This window comes from Notolepis coatsorum, assembly GCF_963971535.1.
Source record: "Notolepis coatsorum genome assembly, chromosome: 11".
Classification (NCBI taxonomy): Eukaryota; Metazoa; Chordata; class Actinopteri; order Aulopiformes; family Paralepididae; genus Notolepis; species Notolepis coatsorum.
Genome location: NC_140175.1, coordinates 123,439,093 through 123,462,996, shown reverse-complemented (window position 1 = coordinate 123,462,996; position 23,904 = coordinate 123,439,093). Strand labels below are relative to the sequence as shown.

The 23,904-nt window shown below is 44.3% G+C and overlaps 1 protein-coding gene across 1 annotated transcript in view; it reads left to right on the top strand.

Moving 5' to 3' along the window:
* Window positions 1-23,904, top strand: part of slc25a25b (solute carrier family 25 member 25b) — a gene marked incomplete at its 3' end in the record, with an annotated part of 150,441 nt that overhangs the window by 123,522 nt on the left and 3,015 nt on the right. The window contains exons 10-11 of the mRNA XM_084324532.1: window positions 2,047-2,214; window positions 17,410-17,564. Coding sequence (XP_084180658.1) covers window positions 2,047-2,214; window positions 17,410-17,564 — 323 coding nt within the window. The remainder of the gene's footprint in view (window positions 1-2,046; window positions 2,215-17,409; window positions 17,565-23,904) is intronic.

Genomic DNA, 23,904 nt, shown 5'->3' with positions numbered 1-23,904 from the left:
TAGCTGGTCGTCCGCAGTAATACACATTGGCCGTATTACGGGGAGGGAAACTGAAGGGTGGGGATCGGGCGTTGTGAACAAGCGACTCCTACAAGTCGGTTGGTGCGCCTGCGCAGTAGAATCAGGAAGTGTCGGGGGCAGCGTGAGCCTCCCACGCGTTACTCCTCGACACTGAGAGATCGAGCTGCGCAGGTGAAAAGATGCGACTGCTGTTACCTCAAGTACCGGAGGGGACTTGTGCTATGTATGACTTAGTCCACATTGCAGCCGGCTTGTGGGAGGCAAGAAACAGCGTTCGTGACAGGGGAGGGTTGAATTGGATGATACGAAATTGGGATGGGAGAAAATATAGAAAAAATGGGAGAAAAAGTGGATAAAAAAAAAATAATAATAATGACTTGGATTTATATAGCGCTCTTCACTGACCCAGAGCGCTTCACAGAGTCCATTATTCGTTCATACACAGTCATACCGGTGGTGGTAAGCTACAATTGCAGCTACAATTGCAGCCAGAGCTGCCCTGAGGCCCTCATTATGTTGGCAACACGATCGACACCAATACTGGGACTCGCGATCAGATAATTGGAATATTCTTTTTGGGGCAGATCCTAGTCATGGGTAAGGGCTATATGAGATCAATCTTGCGTTGATCAAAGCATGCCTTCATTGCGATCCGAGCGTATGTGTGTAACGTTAGTCCATAACGTATTCCGTTGGTGACGATCAAAGCATCGAAAAACGACCCCCCCCCCCACCCTTTCATGCATTCATGATGGAACATAATACCTATCATATGCATTTGATTTTTTTATTGTAGCGTGTGTAGGGACGGAACGCCAATGCATTTAGTATAATACACGTTGGGGGCTATGACCAGCCTCCCATGAATTACCCTAGACTGCTCTAAAACCATACTTATATTCACCACGATATAAAGCGGGAATGTATGGATGAAAAAATTATTTCTTTTTCACATATTGAACGATAGATACTCGATGTCAAATGGGCAATAGTATTGTATCCATAGCTATAATATATAATATAGTTATAGCCCTGCAAACACCGCCACGTATTCCTATACTTTAGAACACTGGCCTTTCAACCACACAGTACACAGCGCCCTCTGGCGCTGAAAGTGTTAATGGTAGAGTCTGTAATGCCGGCAAACGGCGACCTCTAGGCAAAAGATCCCGACTTGGTATTGCACTTTGTTTACATATTTTGTTTTGGTTTGATGTAGGGCTGTACCGAATAGTTCGAAGCTTCGAAGCTTCATTCATAACGTTGACATTTGAACTCTAAATCAACATTCGAATTATTATTATTAATTTTTATTATTATTATTATTATTATTACTATTCATGGGGTTTTTCTTCACAGTTGCAGATAAAGATTAGGCTACACTAATATTATAGTATTATACTATTATAGTATATGACTCGTCATAAAAATGTAAATAAAACATTTATCATAAATGATGTAGCCGGTCTGCATCCGCTTGGCATCAAGACGTCACCATCACTTTCGTACCAACGTGCCCTTATTGGATTATTTATGTTGACGAAACTGACAAGTTATATTCATAAAAAAGTTGATTTAATTTTTTTAAATCAGATTAATCACTTTATTCAAATTGAGGATTTTCTTTGAGGATACTTTTTTTTGGATTACGTCATAAAATATGACGACAGACATTCAAAGCTCTGTGGTCGGGTATTGGCATAACGACTAAAATTGGGATGGGAGAAAAAATACAGAAAAAGGAGGAGAAAAAGTAGATAAAAAAAAAGACATTCAAAGCTTCATTCGAAAACTTCAATAGAAGTTTCGAATGTAAAAACAAAAAATGACATTCGGTACAGCCCTGTGTTGGTTCTAGTTGAGTGGGGACAGGGGGGAAGGGGGGGTTTGAGGTTCTTTCTCAGCGCCCCCTAGTGGCAGAATCCTGCTGTGTATATAATGGATATAGAGATGGATTCCGCCTCTATGTAGCACTAGTTGATGAAACGCTTGTATCATTGAGATCCTGGTCTCTCTCTCCTGCAGGTTCTGAAGACACGCCTGGCCCTCAGGAACACGGGTCAGTACTCGGGCATAGCGGACTGTGCCAAACACATCTACCGGAGAGAGGGCCTGGCTGCTTTCTACAAGGGCTACATCCCCAACGCGCTGGGCATCATCCCCTACGCTGGCATCGACCTGGCTGTCTATGAGGTGTGTTGGTCTGTGAGGTGTGTTGGTCTGTGAGGTGTGTTGGTCTGTGAGGTGTGTTGGTCTGTGAGGTGTGTTGGTCTGTGAGGTGTGTTGGTCTGTGAGGTGTGTTAGTGTGTGAGGTGTGTTGGTCTGTGAGGTGTGTTGGTCTGTGAGGTGTGTTGGTCTGTGAGGTGTGTTAGTGTGTGAGGTGTGTTAGTGTGTGAGGTGTGTTAGTCTGTGAGGTGTGTTAGTGTGTGAGGTGTGTTGGTCTGTGAGGTGTGTTGGTCTGTGAGGTGTGTTGGTCTGTGAGGTGTGTTGGTCTGTGAGGTGTGTTGGTCTATGAGGTGTGTTGGTCTGTGAGGTGTGTTAGTGTGTGAGGTGTGTTAGTGTGTGAGGTGTGTTAGTCTGTGAGGTGTGTTGGTCTGTGAGGTGTGTTGGTCTGTGAGGTGTGTTGGCAGGGACCGAAACTAAAGCCCGCCGCCCGCCAGGGGCGGTCTGTTTTTACCTTTGGCGCATGACACTTAGAGGGCTGCCCGCCGTGTGGCGTGTAGACGTGTAGTTCATAAGCAGGCCCCTAAAAATATTTGTATGCGAACGGTAAAAATCAATTACGCGCACGCTGTGCGAATACAGATTATAGCCTCTCTCGTCTTTTTTTTCCTCCGCTGCGAGATCGTTAAAAAACTACAAGTCCCACATTGCACTCAAGCCAACGGTCCAATCACAGTAGAGTGAAGTGACTGGTTTCATGGGAAATAAAGCAAATGACCAATCGGAAGCTCTAATTTTTCTTGTTTACTTCCTGAAACTCCGCGATCAGGGCTCTCGTTTTCCGAGACACCAACTTATTATAGTCTCTCTTACCAATAGCAATAGATTTTAGAACACCTAGATTTATCGATAGCAATAGTAATATAACGTTAATGCAACAAAACGAATGCCTTGCTTTGTTAATCATAACGTTGATGCAGTAGCGTATGTCGGTGTGTTGGCTGTAACGGACATGACAATAACATAACGTGTACACATTAAAATTGCGATAATCTATTCTAACATTTTCAAATCGATGCAGTTGAATTTCCCCCTTAGGATCGATGCATTGTTACACCCCTACACCAAAGTCACTGGCCCACTGTGTATCTGTGTATAATAACTTGGCTAGCGTTATCAACAGCAGAGGTGGGCAATGGGTCCAGCTGCAGCACCGGAGTGCAAGCGATGTGATGTAATTGGCAGACTCGACTGTCAATCAATGGTCTACCTGACACGCAAACTCAAACAATGTTTCTGTACTGGAGGTGTGATTGATTGATTGATTGAAAACTTTATTAACAGATTGCAGAATGGGTACAATACAGTACAGCTCAATACACACAATTGTTAAGGGGATGCAGACCAGAGAAAGACTTTCGTCTTGTTTACATCAGGGTCCCCCATTTCAATTAATCAGGAAAGTGTACAGTAGGAAAGTGTACAGTATTTCAATAGGCAACCCTGAAAGGATTATTTTTCTAGAAGAGCAACACAGCCAAAACAGACAGTGGAGCTGTTTGCAGATAGCAAGCATTTTGACTTATTGCGTGGTGGCGATGTCTCGCAGATAATACAACTACAAGTATGATTATATAATATATATTTTATTTAAAAAAAAATTGTATATATAAAATATATATTGGCAGGTAAGAAATATGCGTGGCGGGTAGACTCTTCCCATCTACCCGCCACTGGCCGGTGAGTCAAAAAGTTAATTTCGCTCCCTGTGTGTTGGTCTGTGAGGTGTGTTGGTCTGTGAGGTGTGTTGGTTGTGTTGGTCTGTGAGGTGTGTTGGTGTGTGAGGTGTGTTAGTGTGTGAGGTGTGTTAGTCTGTGAGGTGTGTTAGTGTGTGAGGTGTGTTAGTGTGTGAGGTGTGTTAGTGTGTGAGGTGTGTTGGTCTGTGAGGTGTGTTAGTCTGTGAGGTGTGTTAGTGTGTGAGGTGTGTTAGTGTGTGAGGTGTGTTAGTGTGTGAGGTGTGTTGGTCTGTGAGGTGTGTTGGTCTGTGAGGTGTGTTAGTGTGTGAGGTGTGTTAGTGTGTGAGGTGTGTTGGTCTGTGAGGTGTGTTAGTGTGTGAGGTGTGTTAGTGTGTGAGGTGTGTTAGTGTGTGAGGTGTGTTAGTGTGTGAGGTGTGTTAGTGTGTGAGGTGTGTTAGTGTGTGAGGTGTGTTGGTCTGTGAAGTGTGTTAGTGTGTGAGGTGTGTTAGTCTGTGAGGTGTGTTAGTGTGTGAGGTGTGTTAGTCTGTGAGGTGTGTTGGTCTGTGAGGTGTGTTAGTCTGTGAGGTGTGTTAGTGTGTGAGGTGTGTTAGTGTGTGAGGTGTGTTAGTCTGTGAGGTGTGTTAGTGTGTGAGGTGTGTTAGTGTGTGAGGTGTGTTAGTGTGTGAGGTGTGTTGGTCTGTGAGGTGTGTTAGTGTGTGAGGTGTGTTGGTCTGTGAGGTGTGTTAGTGTGTGAGGTGTGTTAGTGTGTGAGGTGTGTTAGTGTGTGAGGTGTGTTGGTCTGTGAGGTGTGTTAGTGCGTGAGGTGTGTTGGTCTGTGAGGTGTGTTGGTCTGTGAGGTGTGTTAGTGTGTGAGGTGTGTTAGTGTGTGAGGTGTGTTAGTGTGTGAGGTGTGTTAGTGCGTGAGGTGTGTTGGTCTGTGAGGTGTGTTAGTGTGTGAGGTGTGTTAGTGTGTGAGGTGTGTTAGTGTGTGAGGTGTGTTAGTGTGTGAGGTGTGTTAGTGTGTGAGGTGTGTTGGTCTGTGAGGTGTGTTAGTGTGTGAGGTGTGTTAGTGTGTGAGGTGTGTTGGTCTGTGAGGTGTGTTAGTGTGTGAGGTGTGTTAGTGTGTGAGGTGTGTTAGTGTGTGAGGTGTGTTAGTGTGTGAGGTGTGTTAGTGTGTGAGGTGTGTTGGTCTATGAGGTGTGTTGGTGTGTGAGGTGTGTTAGTGTGTGAGGTGTGTTAGTGTGTGAGGTGTGTTAGTCTGTGATGTGTGTTAGTGTGTGAGGTGTGTTAGTGTGTGAGGTGTGTTGGTCTGTGAGGTGTGTTGGTCTGTGAGGTGTGTTGGTCTGTGAGGTGTGTTGGTCTGTGAGGTGTGTTAGTCTGTGAGGTGTGTTAGTGTGTGAGGTGTGTTAGTGTGTGAGGTGTGTTAGTGTGTGAGGTGTGTTAGTGTGTGAGGTGTGTTGGTCTGTGAGGTGTGTTAGTGTGTGAGGTGTGTTGGTCTGTGAGGTGTGTTGGTCTGTGAGGTGTGTTAGTGTGTGAGGTGTGTTAGTCTGTGAGGTGTGTTAGTGTGTGAGGTGTGTTGGTGAGGTGTGTGTGTTTAGTCTGATTCAGGTACCTTCTCTCTCTCTCTCTCTGTCTCTCTCTTTCTCCCTGTCTCTCTCTGTCTGTGTCTCTCTCTCTCTCCCTCTGTCTCTCTCTTGCTCTCTCTCTCTCTATCTCTCTCTGTCTCTGTCTGTCTCTCTCTCTCTCCCTTTCAATTCAATTCAAATGGGCTTTATTGACATGGGAAACATACGTTTACATTCTCTCTCTCTCTCTGTCGCTCTCTCTGTCTCTCTCTCTTTCTCTTTCTGTCTCTCTGTCTGTGTGTGTCTCTCTCTCTCTCTCTGTGCGCATGCGTGTGTTTGGAGATGGAGCGAGTTGCGCGTGTGAGACTGCGGTACGAGTGAGTTTCTAACTTTTCTATTTATATATTGTGTTTCAAATTGTGAATTAGACTGTACTTTATTTGACTGGTTGTGTGCAGTTGGTGGGTTGGTGGCGTTGGTGGCAGCTGTCCGCTGCCAGTGACATGGATTTCGCTAAGCTGACAGGAAACATGGCTTTAAAGTATCGCTGTCGTTTCCTTGCTCAGTTGAAGACTGTAGTATTGCTGTTGCAAAGGAGGTAGGAGCTCCAAGTGTTAAGTCTGCGGCGAGGATGAACGGTGGCGTCGTTATCTTTGTAGATGATGTGGTGAAAGCAAATAAAGTCATTATCAATGGTCTAGTAATAAACGACACGTTCGTGTCAGTAACGCCGCTCACAACGCCAGCGAAAAAGGTGATTTTGGCGAATGTTCCCCCGTTGATAGGTGATGAGCTTATCTTGAGAGAACTCGCCAGATATGGAACATTTTTATCTCCAATCAAAAAGATGTCATCAGGTTGCAAAGTGCCTGAATTGCAACATGTGGTTTCTCATAGACGGCAGACGTTCATAATAATGAACAAACGCGTGGAGGAGCTAGATTTGAATTTTAAAGTGGTAGTAGACAGGTTTGATTATGTCATATTTGCAACAACGCAGAATATGAAATGTTTTGGTTGTGGTAAAGAGGGGCATCTGAGAAAGGCTTGCCCAGGAGAGGGGCCTAGTACTGGGAAAAATGCTGGGAAGGGCACAACAAAGAAAGGAAAAACAGCATGGGGTTTGAATCAAGTTGTTGAGGGTTGTGGAGAACAGGGGAAGAGTGGTGGTGAGGCTTCTGAAACGGTTAGTGGAACAGATAGGAGTGATAAAAGCGAGGAAGGCACAGGCAAGGCGGTGAAGCAGTACAGTGAAAAGATGGTGGGGATGAAAATGAGGGGGGGGGGGTCGTGGTGGAAGAGAATAAAGAGAATGGAGGTGAAAATGGGGTGGATGGTGAAGATGGAGTTGATCTGCAAGGACAGGGTGGAGGGGCTTGTGTCAGCAAGGACACTATAAGTAACCAGGAGGAAAGTAGACCTGTAGATGTAACAGAGTCAAAGGACACAGGTGGGGAGGTCAGAGTGGAGGAAGGAGTGGTAGAGGATGTGGACATGGAGGAGGAGGAGAACAAGCTGAAGGTCGTTCGGCAGAAAAGAAAGTCAGAAGTAGACAGGTTGACAAGCTCTCAAGCTAAGAAAGCGGATGTGAACAAAGTAATCAGTAGTACACAGAGTACACAGGAGGGTACAGGGTCGGACTCGGATGGAAGCTCTGGAGATGAGTGATGATTGGGGGAGTGATGCATCTTCAGACGCAAAAGCTAAACTTTCCTATGGAATGGCTGAAATGAAAATGTTTTTACAGACAACAAAAAACAGGAATGGTGTAAAAATAGGAAAGTTCTTTCCAGATAGGGAGCTGTTCATTGTGTCAGCCAGGAATAATATGAAGTATAAAGGAGATGGTCGTTTTTCTGACCAAGAAGTATACAGGCTGAGGAAATTTGTACAGAAGGTTAGGCTGGACCTCAACAAAGAAGATGATGGGGAGGAATCAGTATAGTTTTGTTGTTTTGGTTACATTGTTCACATGGGTGGTTTACTCTTTATTTCTAATGAGCAGTAGTTTTAGAGTGGCCACTTTAAATTTGAATGGGGCAAGGGACATAAAGAAAAGAGCTCTTTTATATGAAATTATCAAAGTGAAAAGCATTGATGTTATGTTGGTGCAAGAAACGCATAGTGATATGTTAAATGAAACAGACTGGAAGACAGAATGGAAGGGTGAGGTGGTTTTAAACTCCCTGACCTTAGTGAGTTGGGGGATTGGCTTTTGTTCTCAAAACGTTTTGTACCAATATCTTATGAGATACAGTCGAAAGTGGAGGGGAGGCTAATGGTGGTAAAAGCCAAGTTTGAAAGACATACTATGGTTTTTAATTTTATTAATATTTATGCGCCTGTGGTTGGTTCAGATAGAGTCATTTATTTAAATGAGCTCAATGACACTCTGATGAGTTGTAATTCTGATGATTTTTTATTTCTGGGAGGTGATTTTAATTGCACTCAGAATAATCTTTTAGACAGGAATCACACTGAACCTCACAGAGAATCACAGAGGATTTTAAATCAACTCATAGAAACGCATGATCTTGTAGACATTTGGAGAAGGCTACATGACAACAAAAGACAATATACATGGACTCATGTTAGAGAAAATGAAATTTCTCTAGCTAGGTTGGATAGGTTTTATTGTTTTAAACATCATTGTGGAGTTGTTAAGATGTGTAAAATTATGCCTGTAGGTTTTACCGATCATTCGTTGGTTTTAAGTGACGTTTTTATTTCAAGGGTAAAACCAAAGATTGCATATTGGCACTTTAACTCCACATTACTGTGTGATGTTAATTTTAAGGAGACTTTTAGTTTTTTTTTGGAAAAGGTTTAGGGGTGAAAACAGGATTTTATGTCCCTGAGGCAGTGGTGGGACTGTGGGAAAGTTCAGATAAAACAGTTGTGTCAGCAATACACTCTTAATGTCACACCGGACATTACAAGGTCAATGAGGGATCTAGAGGCTGAGATTGAGGGCCTTCAGAATGTGTTTGAGTCCACACGGAATCGAGGACATTTTGAAGTCCTCAAATCCAAAAAAAAGTATGCTTAAAGATCTGCTAGGCATAAAAACACAGGGAGCATTGGTTCAGTCGAGGTTCCAAAGTGCTAATTTGATGGATGCGCCTTCCAGTTTTTTTTGGTATGGAAAAGAAAAATGGACATAGCCGATTTCTACACACTCTGCATACGGCTGAAGGACGAGAGTTAATAGAGGATGGAGAGATTCGGCAGGAAGCAGTGAGGTTTTATTCACAGTTGTATAAAAGTGAATATAAAGAGAATGAACCGCTGTTTGATTCTTTTTGCGAGGGTCTTCCGAAGATCTCTGATGAAGAGAATACCGGTCTCGGGGAACCTCTGGGTCTAAATGAACTGTACACAGCACTGCAGGGCATGGAGGGGGGGAAAGCCCCTGGCATTGATGGACTGACCATTGAGTTTTATAAAGCTTTCTGGGAGGAGATGGGTGAAGATCTGCTGGAGGTGCTCAATGAGAGTTTTGAGGACATGTCCTTGCCTTTGAGCTGCAGGAGAGCTGTGATAACTTTGTTACCCAAAAAAGGAGATCTACAAGACATTAAGAACTGGAGGCCTGTTGCGATTCTCTGTTCAGATTACAAGCTCCTGTCGAAAGCCCTGGCCAACAGACTCATGGAGGTGATGGGAGAAATCGTACATAAAGATCAAACATACTGTGTGCCTGGCAGGTCTATTATAGACAATGTGTCTCTAATTAGGGATGTTTTGGATGTCTCTAGTTCATTAGGCTTAGATGTTGGTCTTATTTCACTGGACCAAGAAAAAGCATTTGACAGGGTTGAGCACCTCTATCTTTGGAAGATTTTAGAGCGGTTTGGCCTCAGCAGGGCTCTACGCTAACCTTTTTCCCAAGGAGCACATTTGCTCCTAAATGAACAAATTTAGGAGCACACAAAGAAATTTAGGAGCACACAAAAATATTTAGGAGCACAGTGAAAATATTTCAAGTAACAGAGTTTATTTCTTTTTTCAAAAATAAATGTATATTTGTACTTTGCGTGCATGTGCAAACTGGAACGGGACACACATCTGTGCAATAGCACATACCACCAAAGTCATGTGTATCTGCATGTGCAAACGGGAATGGGACACAGACATTTGAACTATTAAGTGATTAATGCCTACTGTGGCAAAGTTGTAGCCAACTAATAAAAAAGGCAGTGACATTAAACAAAAAGGAAACACTGGCATTACCAGTAGTCAAAACAACCTTACCCACCGGCACTAGCTGATGGCAAATGTAATCAGTCAAACCCGGAATCTCTTACCGCCCTCCCTCCCTCCCCTCAACCCCTCCCTCGGGGTGCTTTGGAGACTCATGGACTCAAGGCTAGAAGAAACATGTACCAACAAATGTGCATGTTTGTACTTAATTTAGGGTTGTGCCATTATTACTATGCAAAGGTGATGATAATTGTGAATGATTTACTGTAATGAGTTGTATGTGTTGTTTCTCAAGCATCCTTGACATCCAAGGACAACGATGTAAATAAGTCACTGCGCCTTTTTCGTTCCTATCCTTGACAAAAACATGTATGTGAGTAATGATCTGTATATGTTTTGTTGTCTAAAATAAATACCATACCATACCATACCATACCACCAGGGCCATCAGTAGAGGGGACTGTAAGGTGCCTTTTCGGTATACTACCTTTGCTAAAACTGTGTTCTCTCTGTTAAAGGTGGTAACTACTGGAATAGTCTACCAGTTGTGATTAGAGAGTGCCCCACATGTTCAAGACCCATCTTAAACTGCATCTTAAGGCAAACCAGAACTGTGATAATTTTTTATCTGATTTAGTTTATGTAACTTGTTTCTTGTTTTTATCATTGATTGTCACAATGCTTTTACCCTAAGCAGGCTATTTATTTATTGAAAGAGTTTTGCTGTCTCCGGGTGTAAATTAGCTCTTGCTACAACCCTGCATGTTTACATTTTGTATTTTGTACTTGATGTTCATTAACATGTGCTGTCCCTATCAAATAAACTATCAAATCAAACTACTGCTACAAAAGTAACAGTCACTTAATTTTTGCCCCTTTTATGCATACAATGCCTATGTTTTGGCTAGTGTTGCTCTTCTAGAAAAATAATCCTTTCAGGGTTGCCTATTGAAATACTATACACCTCCAGTACAGAAACATTGTTTATGAGTTTGCGTGTCAGGTAGACCATTGATTGACAGTCGATTCTGCCAATTACGTCACACCGCTTTCACCTATCTCTGCTGTTGATAACGCTAGCCAAGTTAGCTGTACACAGATACACACACGCACAGTGGGCCAGTGACTTTGGTGTAGGGGTGTAACAATGCATCGATCCTAAGGGGAAAATTCAACTGCATCGATTTGAAAATGTTAGAATCGATTATGGCAATTTTAATGTGTACACAGTGTTATGTCCGTTACAGCCAAGCCAACACAACGACATACACTACTGCATCAACGTTATGATTAACAAAGCAAGGCATTCGTTTTGTTGTATTAACGTTATATTACTATTGCTATCGATAAATCTAGGTGTTCTAAAATCTATTGCTATTGGTAAGACTAGAATAAGTTAACTTAATGTTACTGTGTCGGAAAAGCCTCGCATAGCGGAATGGCGGACTTTCAGGAAGTAAACAAGCAAATGAGAGCTTCCGATTGGTAATTTCCTTTATTTCCCATGAAACCAGTCACTCTACTGTGATTGGACCGTTGGCTTGAGTGCAATGTGGGACTTGTAGTTTTTTTTACGATTTATCAGCGGAGGGGGGAAAAAAAGCAAGACTTTTCACTTTAGGCTGTAATAATTGATTTTTCCGGTTCGCACACACATATTTCTAGGGGCATATGCTGATGACGTTTTAATCCTGGTCACAAACCAAAAAGATGTTCATGTTCTAGGGGAATGTGTTAGTGATTTTAGTTTTTTAACAATGGCAAGGGTAAATTGGAGAAAATGTTAAGCATTAGCAGTTGGGAGGTGGTCTAGTGGTTTACCAGTCCTATCAGGGGGCTTAACATGGAAAAAAGGAGGTATCAAGTATCTGGGAATTTTTTTAGGTGATGAGACAACAGTAAAAAATAATTGGGAAGGGCTGATGGAAAAAATTAAAGGAAGATTAGATAAATGGAAGTGGTTGTTACTAGGCCTTCCGTGATAAGCAATAAATCTATTAATCGGCGCGATAATTAAAATGAATGCAATGATTTTGATGGGCGCGAATAATTGCTATTTGCGCGTTTGTTTTAATGAGGCGGAACCAGTACCTCTTGTCAGTCACTCTCCGTGTGGGGAGGCGGGCCGCTGGCGTTACTAGAGCACAGCACGGGAGCTCCTGTGAGCACATAGCTTAACTACATTTCTCAATAGTGTTGCTCCTTTTAACCAAGTAGCGTTCTTTGTAGTGTAGCTATTTTTAGACTCGCTACTGCCCGGAGAAACTGGACTGCTAAATAAAGATTAAAGATCTAGCGTTGATGCTATTCAATATTAGCTAAATAGCTAACAAACGAAATACAATGTATAGCATAGCTGCCTACAACACACAATAACGTTAATACAATTACATGCATCATTGTTTACAATGAACGGGTGGGGCTAGTCAAAGGACTGGACACGGGGACAAGTTAAACATGAATTAATTTATTATAACAGGTAGTTTCGAGTCGTGCTGCAGTGCCTACGCACCACAGGGCTATTCTATTATATACGGCTTTGACGCTTCCTCCTCATCGTTGATTGCCTGTAGTAGCTGCATCTAACGTTAGTAGCTAACGTTAAAACTAACCTAAAGTTAGTTGTTCACCAACAATCTCAACATTTGTTTTATCATTAGCTCAAAAACACAGAACCGGACGAGACAAGTTGGCCGCTCATACGTTCTGCTAGGATAATAACAACAATACTTCCGCTCCGGACCGGTCGGTGGGTTTCAAAATAAAAGTCTAAAACACCGGAAAAGACGTTTATTTTGTACAGCGTTTTCCTCCACGAGTACTCGAGTACATCATGTGATCAATCGATCTGGATTATTTTTGCCCATCCCTAGTTTATCCTGTGCTGAAGTCTCCATTCCAATAGAGATAGTATATATTTTGGTGTTTATTTGATTATTGTTTCACTGCCTTTTTATTTATTACGTTTCCACAGTTTTTTCCTCATACTTTATTAACATTTTGTACATGGTACCGCAAGGTACATTAACAATACATGTACATGTTAAAAGGATGACACAAAAAGCCAGACAGAGGGCTTGTTTCCAGTTTCAGTTTGTTTTATAATAAACAATCAAACTGAGCATTTTTTTATTTAGGATATTTAAATTGTCTTCCAATGTTAACACTTTGGTTGCCTTGGGTTAAATTAATGATATACCATAGATTGCCAGCGCTATTTGTCTATGGAGAAAGTCCCCTTCTTTGCAGGGCTATAACTTTTTAAATTCTATTGCTACATTGCCATTATTAGGGCCCATTCAAAGTCCTATATGTATTGTTCATTGTGTAGCAACGTTAAACTTTTTCATTCACATATTCATAGTAAAGTATGGTCTAATGTATAAGTATGTTTTCATCTCTTTCTGCAGCTTTCTCCAGAACGTGATATATAGCCCCAAATGCATTATATTGATGATGAAATACAGTTTGATGGCAATCAGCGCGATATAAAAAATTCCAACTAGACGTACTTCTAGAAGTTACTACACGTCATCTGATGTTGACCGGATGGGCGAGGGGGCGTTTATAATTCCGTGGGCAGCGTTATACCAATCATCTAATGTGGGTCAAATGTTGATAAAAGCAGTTAGTATCGAAGATGGTAACGTTACACGCTGAAACTCACCCCAGTCTCCGCGCGCCGTTGGGCGATCATCGGCGAGTAGAAATTTTATCATTATGGGATATATTATTACCCGGTCCATCTCCAGCTTGTATAATGGTATATACGTCCAAATCATGTTGTTTATCGAGTTATTGGCAATCGATCGCTATGTAGTGTGACGAGCTAGAGTGCCGGAACCTATACCGAGTGCCCGGAAGTAATAGGGCCGACCAGCAAAACCTCTACTGCGCTTCCTGTTAAGCGGTTGCGCCGATCGGCCACCAGATGGCGCTCCTGAACCGCCAGAGAGCTCAGTGGGTCCTGCTGGTGGATCTCAGGCCAGCGGAGGGGGAATATCAATCCGATCGCAGATTTTAGAAATATTGATATAAGGACGCTGTACAGCGTCCCCCGGCAACTTTAGCATGGCCAGCAAAGACGTGAAAAGACGTGTCCCGGCAGTCAAAGTGTTAAATAAAGGTTTATTGCACTTTGAAACGGTTCCTTGCATTATTATGCTATTATTATATTAGTAAAAAAAATAAAAAGGGTAATAAAAAAAATTCTCTCAAAACCGCAATAATATCGCTTATCGCAATAATTTATGGGACAATTAATTGCCCAGCAAAATGTGTTATCATGACAGGCCTAGTTGTTACCAAAGATGTCCTTTAGAGAAAGAGTTTTGATAATAAACAACCTGGTAGCTTCTGCATTATGGCATTGTTTAGCTTGTACAGTATGGAGCCATCTAGTGGATTGATAAAAAGCTTGCAAACCATCTTAGTGGATTTTTTCTTTTGGGACAGGTTACACTGGGTACCTCAAGCTGTTCTTTTTTTGCCTAAGGATGAGGGGGGGCAAGGGTTAATACACATCAGTGGCGAAGCATACCGGCGTTAACCGGGCCTTCATAATCTGCTACACCCCCCCCCCCCCCCCCCCCGACCGCAGATTTTTATTTTTTTTTTGCGATGCAAATGCTTCAATCTGGTGCACTTTGAGAGCAAAATCTATAAAGAACTATTAGATTATTATTAGGGATGCCCCGATCGATCGGCCACCGATCGTTATCGGCCGATATTCAGTATAAATATGCGATCGGTGATCGGTGATAATGTTTTATTTTCACCGATCGTCAAACCCGATCACTCGCTGTCGCTGAGTTCTGTCTCAGACACCGGTGGTGCGGCGTCTGCTCTCGAGTCCAGCCCCTCCCGCACGCATGTAAACACGGGTCTAGTCTAGTGAGACACGGGAGGACGGCGTGTCGTGTCGGCGTCTCCCTGAGCTAACGTTAGCTTAGCTACCGTTACAAAATGACCCAGTCAACTATTCACTTTTAGTTTAATACATGATGAGGCATTGTCTAACCGAACGGTATCTAGCCGGCCAGCTACCGATAGCTCCTGACATCAACAAACGCCGGCTCTAGCAAGTATAGTAGGTAGGTATGATACCTGTTAGCTGTTAGCTGTTAGCTCACGTTAGCGCAAGTTAGTTCACTGTTAAAAACGAAATGTCCCATTGAACTAAATAATTCACTGAGGCGTTGTATTAACGTTATATATCCGGCTAGCAGTAGCTACAGATAGCTCCTGATATCAATGTCTTATAACACTGATTCGATGCGTATTCGAGCTGAGGGCTTGCTGAGCACAGTTAAGTAACGTTATACCAATAGGGTCCAGGTGCAGCGCCGTAGAATCCTGGCCGTAGCTCGAGGCTACTCGAGTATAGGTCCAGCTGCAGCTCCGAGAATCCTGGCTGTAGCTGGAGGCTACTAGAGTACACACAGACAGTGGAGCTTGTTGCGTGGTGGCGATGTCTCGCAGATAATACAAGTACAAGTCTAATTATATAATATATATATTTTATAAAAATTTTATAAAAATTTCTTTTAATCAAAAACGATCGGTATCGGATCGGTATCGGCCGATATGGCTCACGACGATTGGTGATCGGTATCGGTGGCAAAAAACGTGATCGGGGCATCCCTAATTATTATCATCTTTACTGTGCTATTTAAGATGAGCTGCAGACAATGAGCTGCAGACAGTGCACGAGCAGGCTACAGTCACACACACACACACAGAGTAGAATGGCAACCTTCCGTCTTCAGTTTGTACAAAAGTACCTCACATATGCAGGCAACATTCTTGTGTGGAGAGATGTTGCGAGTGTCATTTTAAGGAGGGTAAATGGGTTCGGTTTTGATGCTGGTTTGTTTTTAATGGATGGTCATTTGTTAAATTTGTCAGAATTGTCTCCATTCTACAAAGGGGTTTTTAAAGCATGGCATCTATTTAAAAGGAAAATGTCTGAGCCTGCTCTTTCAATGTATTGGTTGTTGGAGGAACCTCTTGTCGGTGGGGCAAGAATGGATGTTACGGACAGTTCAACACCAGGCCTCAGACACATACTGAGCAAAAACGGAATACTCATGCTGGGGAAAATTGTGGATGTAGCTGGGCCAAGGTTAGAGGATGGACATGCTGTGGCTAAACTGCTGGGTCTGAATTCAGTTCGACAAATGGATTATATTTTAAAACGGTGGGCTGAAAGACTGTCTTTGGAAGATTTAAAACTTTTGAGGATGTACTGTGTGGGGGAGGAGATCCCGGATGAAGAGGACCCTTTTCCAGAGGTGGAACTTTATACAGATGTTAATGGCTGTTCTGGGTGCCTTTTGGACGAAACATGTTCGAAAGGACTGGATTTATATACTGTCGGTGGCAAAGTTTTTTACAAATGTTGTGTCAAAGCTCTCAACGCGGGCAAGCTAAATGGAAAAGAGGACTCTGTGTGGAGAAAGAAATTTGATGTGAACTGTGTTTTAGAAACAGTTTAGTTGCTGTAAACGCTTTTATTTCTGTTGTAAATCCTAATGTATCAAATAAGTGTCCTTTCTGTGGAAGCGTGGAACATTTTAGAGTGTGGTAGGCTTGAGATCTTATTTGATACAATTAAGAATCTTGTTTTTGTCTCTTAACGAGGAGTGGTCCAAGGCTGTTTTTATATTTGGAGCTGGGTACAGGAGAAGCAATGCTTTTAAGTGGAAACTGTTAAATTTCCCTTTGGGTGAAGCAAAAATGGCAATTTATCTTACAAGGAAAAACAAAATCGAAAGTGAAGTGGTTCAGGAGTTGACCAGTGTGTTTTTAGCAATGGTAAGAGCAAGGGTCTGGATAGATTTTAGATTCTATAAAGAGATGAAAAATGTAGATACTTTTGTGGAACAGTGGTGTTACAAGGAGGTTATTTGCTCGGTGGTGGATGAGGAGTTGGCATTCTGCGATGTTTTCATGTAAATGTGCCATAGGTTTTTTTTGTGGTTTCGTGGTTGTGTTGTTGGAGTTTGCAGTTTTTTGTTTTTGTTTTGTTGAGATGTGAGGTATTTGTTTTGATTGTATCCCTTGTAGTATTGGTGTGTAAATATATATATATATATATTTAAAATTATATTATAATAATATATTATATAAAATTAAAAAAAAATCTCTCTGTCTGTCTCTCTCTGTCTCTCTCTCTCTCTGTCTCTCTCTCTGTCTCTCTCTCTCTGTCTGTCTCTCTCTCTTTATCTCTCTCTCCCCTCTCTCTGTCTTTCTCTCTTTATCTCTCTCTCCCCTCTCTCTCCTCTCCTGTCTCTCTCTCCTCCCCCCCTCTCGCTCTCTCTCTCGCTCTCTCTCTCTCTCTCTCTCTCTGTCTCTCTCTCTCCTTTCTCTGTGATCTGCCTTTCTCTCTGTCTCTCTCTCTATCTCTCTCTCTCACTCTCTCTCTTTATCTATTTATCTCTCTCTGTCTCTCTCTCTGTCTATCTCTCTCCCCCTCTTTCTTTATATCTCTCTTTATCTCTCTCTTTATCTTCCTCTCTCTCTGTCTCTCTCTCTCTCTCTCTGTCTCTCTCTCTCTCTCCCCTCTCTCTCTCTCTCCCTCTCTCTCCTCTCTCTCTCTCTCTCTCTCTCTCTCTCTCTCTCTCTCTCTCTCTCTCTCTCTCTCTCTCTCTCTCTCTCTCTCTCTCTCTCTCTCTCTCTCTCTCTCTCTCTCTCTCTCTCTCTCTCTCTCTCTCTCTCAGACGCTGAAGAACTATTGGCTGCAGCACTATGCCACAGACAGCGCTGACCCTGGAGTGTTTGTCCTGCTGGCCTGTGGCACCACCTCCAGCACCTGTGGCCAGCTGGCCAGCTACCCTCTCGCCCTGGTCCGGACACGCATGCAGGCGCAAGGTCGGTAGACCACCTTTCTCCCATCCCCCGATTTAGTCGTTAAGTCAGTCTGGGGAGGGTGTAGACTGCCACATGCTGCCCTACTGTCAGTCTGGGGAGGGTGTAGACTACCACATGCTGCCCTACTATCGGTCTGGGGAGGGTGTAGACTACCACATGCTGCCCTACTGTCGGTTTAGGGAGGGTGTAGACTACCACATGCTGCCCTACTGTCGGTTTAGGGAGGGTGTAGACTACCACATGCTGCCCTACTGTCAGTCTGGGGAGGGTGTAGACTACCACATGCTGCCCTACTATCAGTCTGGGGAGGGTGTAGACTACCACATGCTGCCCTACTATCGGTCTGGGGAGGGTGTAGACTACCACATGCTGCCCTACTGTCGGTTTAGGGAGGGTGTAGACTGCCACATGCTGCCCTACTGTCAGTCTGGGGAGGGTGTAGACTACCACATGCTGCCCTACTATCGGTCTGGGGAGGGTGTAGACTACCACATGCTGCCCTACTGTCGGTTTAGGGAGGGTGTAGACTACCACATGCTGCCCTACTGTCGGTTTAGGGAGGGTGTAGACTACCACATGCTGCCCTACTGTCAGTCTGGGGAGGGTGTAGACTACCACATGCTGCCCTACTGTCAGTCTGGGGAGGGTGTAGACTACCACATGCTGCCCTACTGTCGGTCTGGGGAGGGTGTAGACTACCACATGCTGCCCTACTATCAGTCTGGGGAGGGTGTAGACTACCACATGCTGCCCTACTGTCAGTCTGGGGAGGGTGTAGACTATCACATGCTGCCCTACTGTTGGTATGGGGAGGGTGTAGACTACCACATGCTGCCCTACTGTCGGTCTGGGGAGGGTGTAGACTACTACATGCTGCCCTACTGTCAGTCTGGGGAGGGTGTAGACTACCACATGCTGCCCTACTGTCGGTTTAGGGAGGGTGTAGACTACCACATGCTGCCCTACTGTCGGTTTAGGGAGGGTGTAGACTACCACATGCTGCCCTACTGTCAGTCTGGGGAGGGTGTAGACTACCACATGCTGCCCTACTATCGGTCTGGGGAGGGTGTAGACTACCACATGCTGCCCTACTGTCGGTTTAGGGAGGGTGTAGACTACCACATGCTGCCCTACTGTCAGTCTGGGGAGGGTGTAGACTACCACATGCTGCCCTACTGTCAGTCTGGGGAGGGTGTAGACTACCACATGCTGCCCTACTGTCAGTCTGGGGAGGGTGTAGACTACCACATGCTGCCCTACTGTCAGTCTGGGGAGGGTGTAGACTATCACATGCTGCCCTACTGTCAGTCTGGGGAGGGTGTAGACTATCACATGCTGCCCTACTGTCAGTCTGGGGAGGGTGTAGACTACCACATGCTGCCCTACTGTCGGTCTGGGGAGGGTGTAGACTACCACATGCTGCCCTACTGTCGGTCTGGGGAGGGTGTAGACTACCACATGCTGCCCTACTGTCGGTCTGGAGAGGGTGTAGACTACCACATGCTGCCCTACTGTCGGTCTGGAGAGGGTGTAGACTACCACATGCTGCCCTACTGTCAGTCTGGGGAGGGTGTCGACTACCTACCACATGCTGCCCTACTGTCGGTCTGGAGAGGGTGTAGACTACCACATGCTGCCCTACTGTCTGTCTGGGGAGGGTATAGACTACCACATGCTGCCCTACTGTCGGTCTGGGGAGGGTATAGACTATCACATGCTGCCCTGCTGTCGGTCTGGGGAGGGTGTAGACTACCACATGCTGCCCTACTGTCAGTCTGGGGAGGGTGTAGACTACCACATGCTGCCCTACTGTCAGTCTGGGGAGGGTGTAGACTACCACATGCTGCCCTACTGTCAGTCTGGGGAGGGTGTACACTATCACATGCTGCCCTACTGTCAGTCTGGGGAGGGTGTAGACTACCACATGCTGCCCTACTGTCAGTCTGGGGAGGGTGTAGACTATCACATGCTGCCCTACTGTCGGTCTGGGGAGGGTGTAGACTACCACATGCTGCCCTACTGTCGGTCTGGGGAGGGTATAGACTATCACATGCTGCCCTACTGTCAGTCTGGGGAGGGTGTAGACTACCACATGCTGCCCTACTGTCGGTCTGGGGAGGGTGTAGACTACCACATGCTGCGCTACTGTCAGTCTGGGGAGGGTGTAGACTACCACATGCTGCCCTACTGTCAGTCTGGGGAGGGTGTAGACTACCACATGCTGCCCTGCTGTTGGTCAGGGGAGGGTGTTTTAGACCACCACATGCTGCCCTGCTGTCGGTCAGGGGAGGGTGTAGACTACCACATGCTGCCCTGCTGTTGGTCAGGGGAGGGTGTTGTAGACCACCACATGCTGCCCTGCTGTCGGTCAGGGGAGGGTGTAGACCACCACATGCTGCCCTGCTGTCGGTCAGGGGAGGGTGTAGGGCAGGGGTCAGCAACTAAGTTTGGCCTCAGGCCACATTTTTTCCAAGCCATTGTATGGGGGGCCAGAAACAAAAACAATGGCTAATTTAATATGTTGATAGTGAAAACATTTTAACTCTGTGAGAGACCACCTTATAACTAAGACATACATTTGTGGCAGAGGCAGAGAATGGACTAAATAAACGAGCTGCATAGGTGGCATAATAAACTGTAAACGACAAACATTTGCACTGAACATTATACCTTTATCTTTTTGCCATTTTATTATAAAACCAGAGACAAGCGCCTCTCTCTTATCGGTCTATCTTACATTACACGCAACCAATGCATCTATCTGACGGCCCTTTCTGTGGAGCACACTGGCCTATTGAGAAACAATAGGAATTTTCCATTGGTTCTCCCAGTCCACGTGTCCATTTGTAGCATTTCCATTGGCTATAGTGACAGACATAGATATATGATAAATGGATAGATACAGCGGATTAAATCAAATCAAATGTATTTGTAAGGCCCGACAACACACGTTAATGTCCCCATGGGCCGGACACGTCTTCTTTAAACAAGTCAAGAAGAAACAACACAATAAATCAAGAACAAAACAAAAACACCATAAAGTCCAACATTTTTTAAATAAATAAAATAAATTAATGCAACACTCCCCACGCGAAGGTAAGGAAAAACTCACTAAAACCTAGCAATAGGAACAAATTCACCACAGGCAATGTGGAGGAGAGAAACCTTAGAAGGGCCGTTCAAGGGGGGATCTCCCTTCTTAGATGTCGGTGATAGTAGTGTTGCAATAAAACAGGCGAACAGTTGGTAGATGTAGTCCAGAGAAAACAACCAATCTAGATATTTCAAGATTCTATGCTTTACATCCGCACAATCTCGGAGCGATGCACTACATTTTGAGATGACAATAGATTCTGATACAATAAAGCAAGTCGGATCCAAAGATTACATTTTTTTGATCCACTTTTTCTCCTTATTTTCTATTTTTCTCCCATCCCAATTTCGTATCGCGAATTTCTCCCCTTCAATTCTCCCCTCCCCTATCTTGAACGTTGCTAGACTATGCCTCCCACTGGTCGGCTGTAGTGAGGATAGAAGCCTTGCATCACGTGTCCCCTCCGGTACACGAGGAGGCAGCCTGTCGCATCTTTTCACCAGACAGCGCGGTCTCTCAGTGGCGAGGAGTAACGCGTGGGAGGCTCACGCTGCCCCCGATACTTCCTGATTCTGCTGTACAGGCGCACCAACCGACCTGTAGGAGTCGCTGTCCACATCGTCCAATCCCCACCCATCAACTTTACACCCGCCAATTGAGATAGTATGACGACTGGCCCCAAGCCGCAGGCAATGCTGACTCGGGGAGTCGAGACCGCAGCCTCTTGCATTGGTGACGAGCGCAATCTCCGCTATGCCACCCAGCCGCCCGGATCCAAAGATATTTAATGTTTTACAAAAACATGTTGCGCCCGGCTTTAGAGGGTTAAAAGCCAAATTGTATTTTCGATTTAGTTAATAAATGTCTCGTTGTAATTCCTTATATACCTAATGTAGCGCATCTTCTTGAAGCGGATTCAGCTTTTTTTGCTCTGATTTGACTTCAGTTTAATTGCATTGTTACTGTTCACATGTGTGGTGCCGTCACAGTCATATATAAGTAAAGATAAAGTTTGAATGACTTACTGAACTGTTTTTTTTTTTTTTTTATAACTCTTTATTTTGGTTAATTTTTCACATCTTTTCCAAAGTCACATTTTTGCATGGACATTTTACTTTTCTTTTCCAAAGTAACTTTTTCACATATACAATTTTTCTTTACAGTATGAATTCCACACAATTTACAATTTTGTTTCAGTGGTTACGAAAATGTGCATAAACATTTTCCTTTTCTTTTCCAAAATCACCTCTTCACATTTTACAACAACCTTTTCTTTTCTTTACAGTATGATGTTCAGTTTTTGCATAGCCAATCTACAAATCTTTCTAGAATAAGACAACCACCACCACAAGACAAACAAGACTCACAGGACAGGGCATTGGTATATGAGGGATGCGTGTAGCTTTATGCCAAGCAAGCAGTGCAAAAATTTACCGTAGTGGCATGCAGTAATGCGCCTTTCATTTTCGCGGAAATAGGCTGTCTATTGCCATTCTCTTTGACAAACTCTAACCTTAACCAGCTCCTTAACAGCGCCTAAACTTAACCGTTCTAACCTTAACCAACTCCGAAACAATGCCTAACCTTAACCTTAACCATAGAAATTATATTGCCATTCTCTTTGACAAACTCTAACCTTAACCAGCTCCTTAACAGCGCCTAAACTTAACCGTTCTAACCTTAACCAACTCCGAAACAATGCCTAACCTTAATCGGCGAAAGAATACACGTTAAAAAAAAATCACGTTAAAAAATATTTTCGATGGGATTCGAACTCGCCAGCAAACAAGCCATAGGATCCACAGCCATGTGTCCTAGCCAATTGAGCTATTTGTTGGATACTGAATAAGGGGCGGTGACTTATATATATTGAGCTCCGCTCGTGTCGCATGCGCGGGCACCTCGCGCGAGCACGCCGGCGCACGCACGCACCTGAGCGAGCACGCCGCCGCCGGTGCACGCACGGTAGCATTTGTCTGAAAAGAAGGGCGCTTTACCGCACTAGCGTGCGGTGACGAATGCGGAAGCATTTTTGCACTGCTTGCTTGGCATTAACGTACAGGCATGAGGGATAGCCGTTTTCGTTCTTGCTTGGTCTGGTCCATTTATGGTCCTGACATTAATTTCCCAGTTATTGCATATGTTAGCTGCCTCCCATACTATACATTCTTCCCAACATTTAACATATAACATTTAACACGTTATTGAATTCGACCTCCAAGCGAGGGGGGAAACACCCGCTCCTCTTGGCATAAACCCCGTTGGTGTGCGAGGGAGAGCCCCTCATTAGGGGGGCCCTGCGTCTATCCGAAGCCCCTCCATCCCTTGGTCCAACGTTGGCTGCTAAAGAAAACCTACGCTAATAAAATTACCTTACCCCTCCCGGGCACTTAGTAAACATTGCCATGACCACAGAAACAAGAGGAGTCCTATGGCTTCTTTCTCATTGTTTTTTAAGGATGTGTGTACTCGCTGAGCCTCTCTCTCGCTCTCAGTGCAGCGGCCCCTCTGTCTGCCTGGTGCTGGTGCCGTCGGCTCGTCCCGTCTCTCACGTTCTGAGGCGCCTGAGGCCCCCGATTCCCTCCTCGCCTCCTTCCAGTACTTCTTTGAATCTTCATGTTGGAGTGTGGAGTCTGGAAGCGGGTTCCTTTTATCTTCAGTGCTTTTTTAATGCATGCTTCTCTCGGCACCAGCTCCTTGGTTGTATATTCGTGTTCCGTGCTCTTCTCGTGACTTGTCGGCTCGTTGTCATCTTGCCACATTTAATTTAAGCTAGCGACCACGTTAGCTTCGATGTCGAACTCCTCTGTGGTCTCGTTTTTCGAGTTTTTAAAAGTTTTTTTCCCTTCTTTTTCGGTCCTTCCCTGTCCTTCTTCCACTCATCCGCCTTTTGATTTAGATATTTGTGTTCATTGAATTCTTGAAGTGGAAGAATTACACTTTGCCTGGGAGAGCGGTCTTCTATGCGTCTGTGCCCTCTAACGTCACACCGGAAGTCACTGAACTGGTTTTTTAGTTTCATGTTATTTCAGCACCAGGCGCTGTCCACCAACTTTTTTCATGTTGAGCAAGCACTACATTGCACCTCGCTGCCTGCCTGTTATTCACTCTCAACATGTATAAAACAAAGTATAATAAGCATTCTTTAGGTGGTGGTAGTTTCTCTGTTTGGGCATTATAGCTAACATATAGCCTAGCCTAGTTGGTCTGATATATATTTTAAAAAATAATAATAAAAAAAAATCTGACG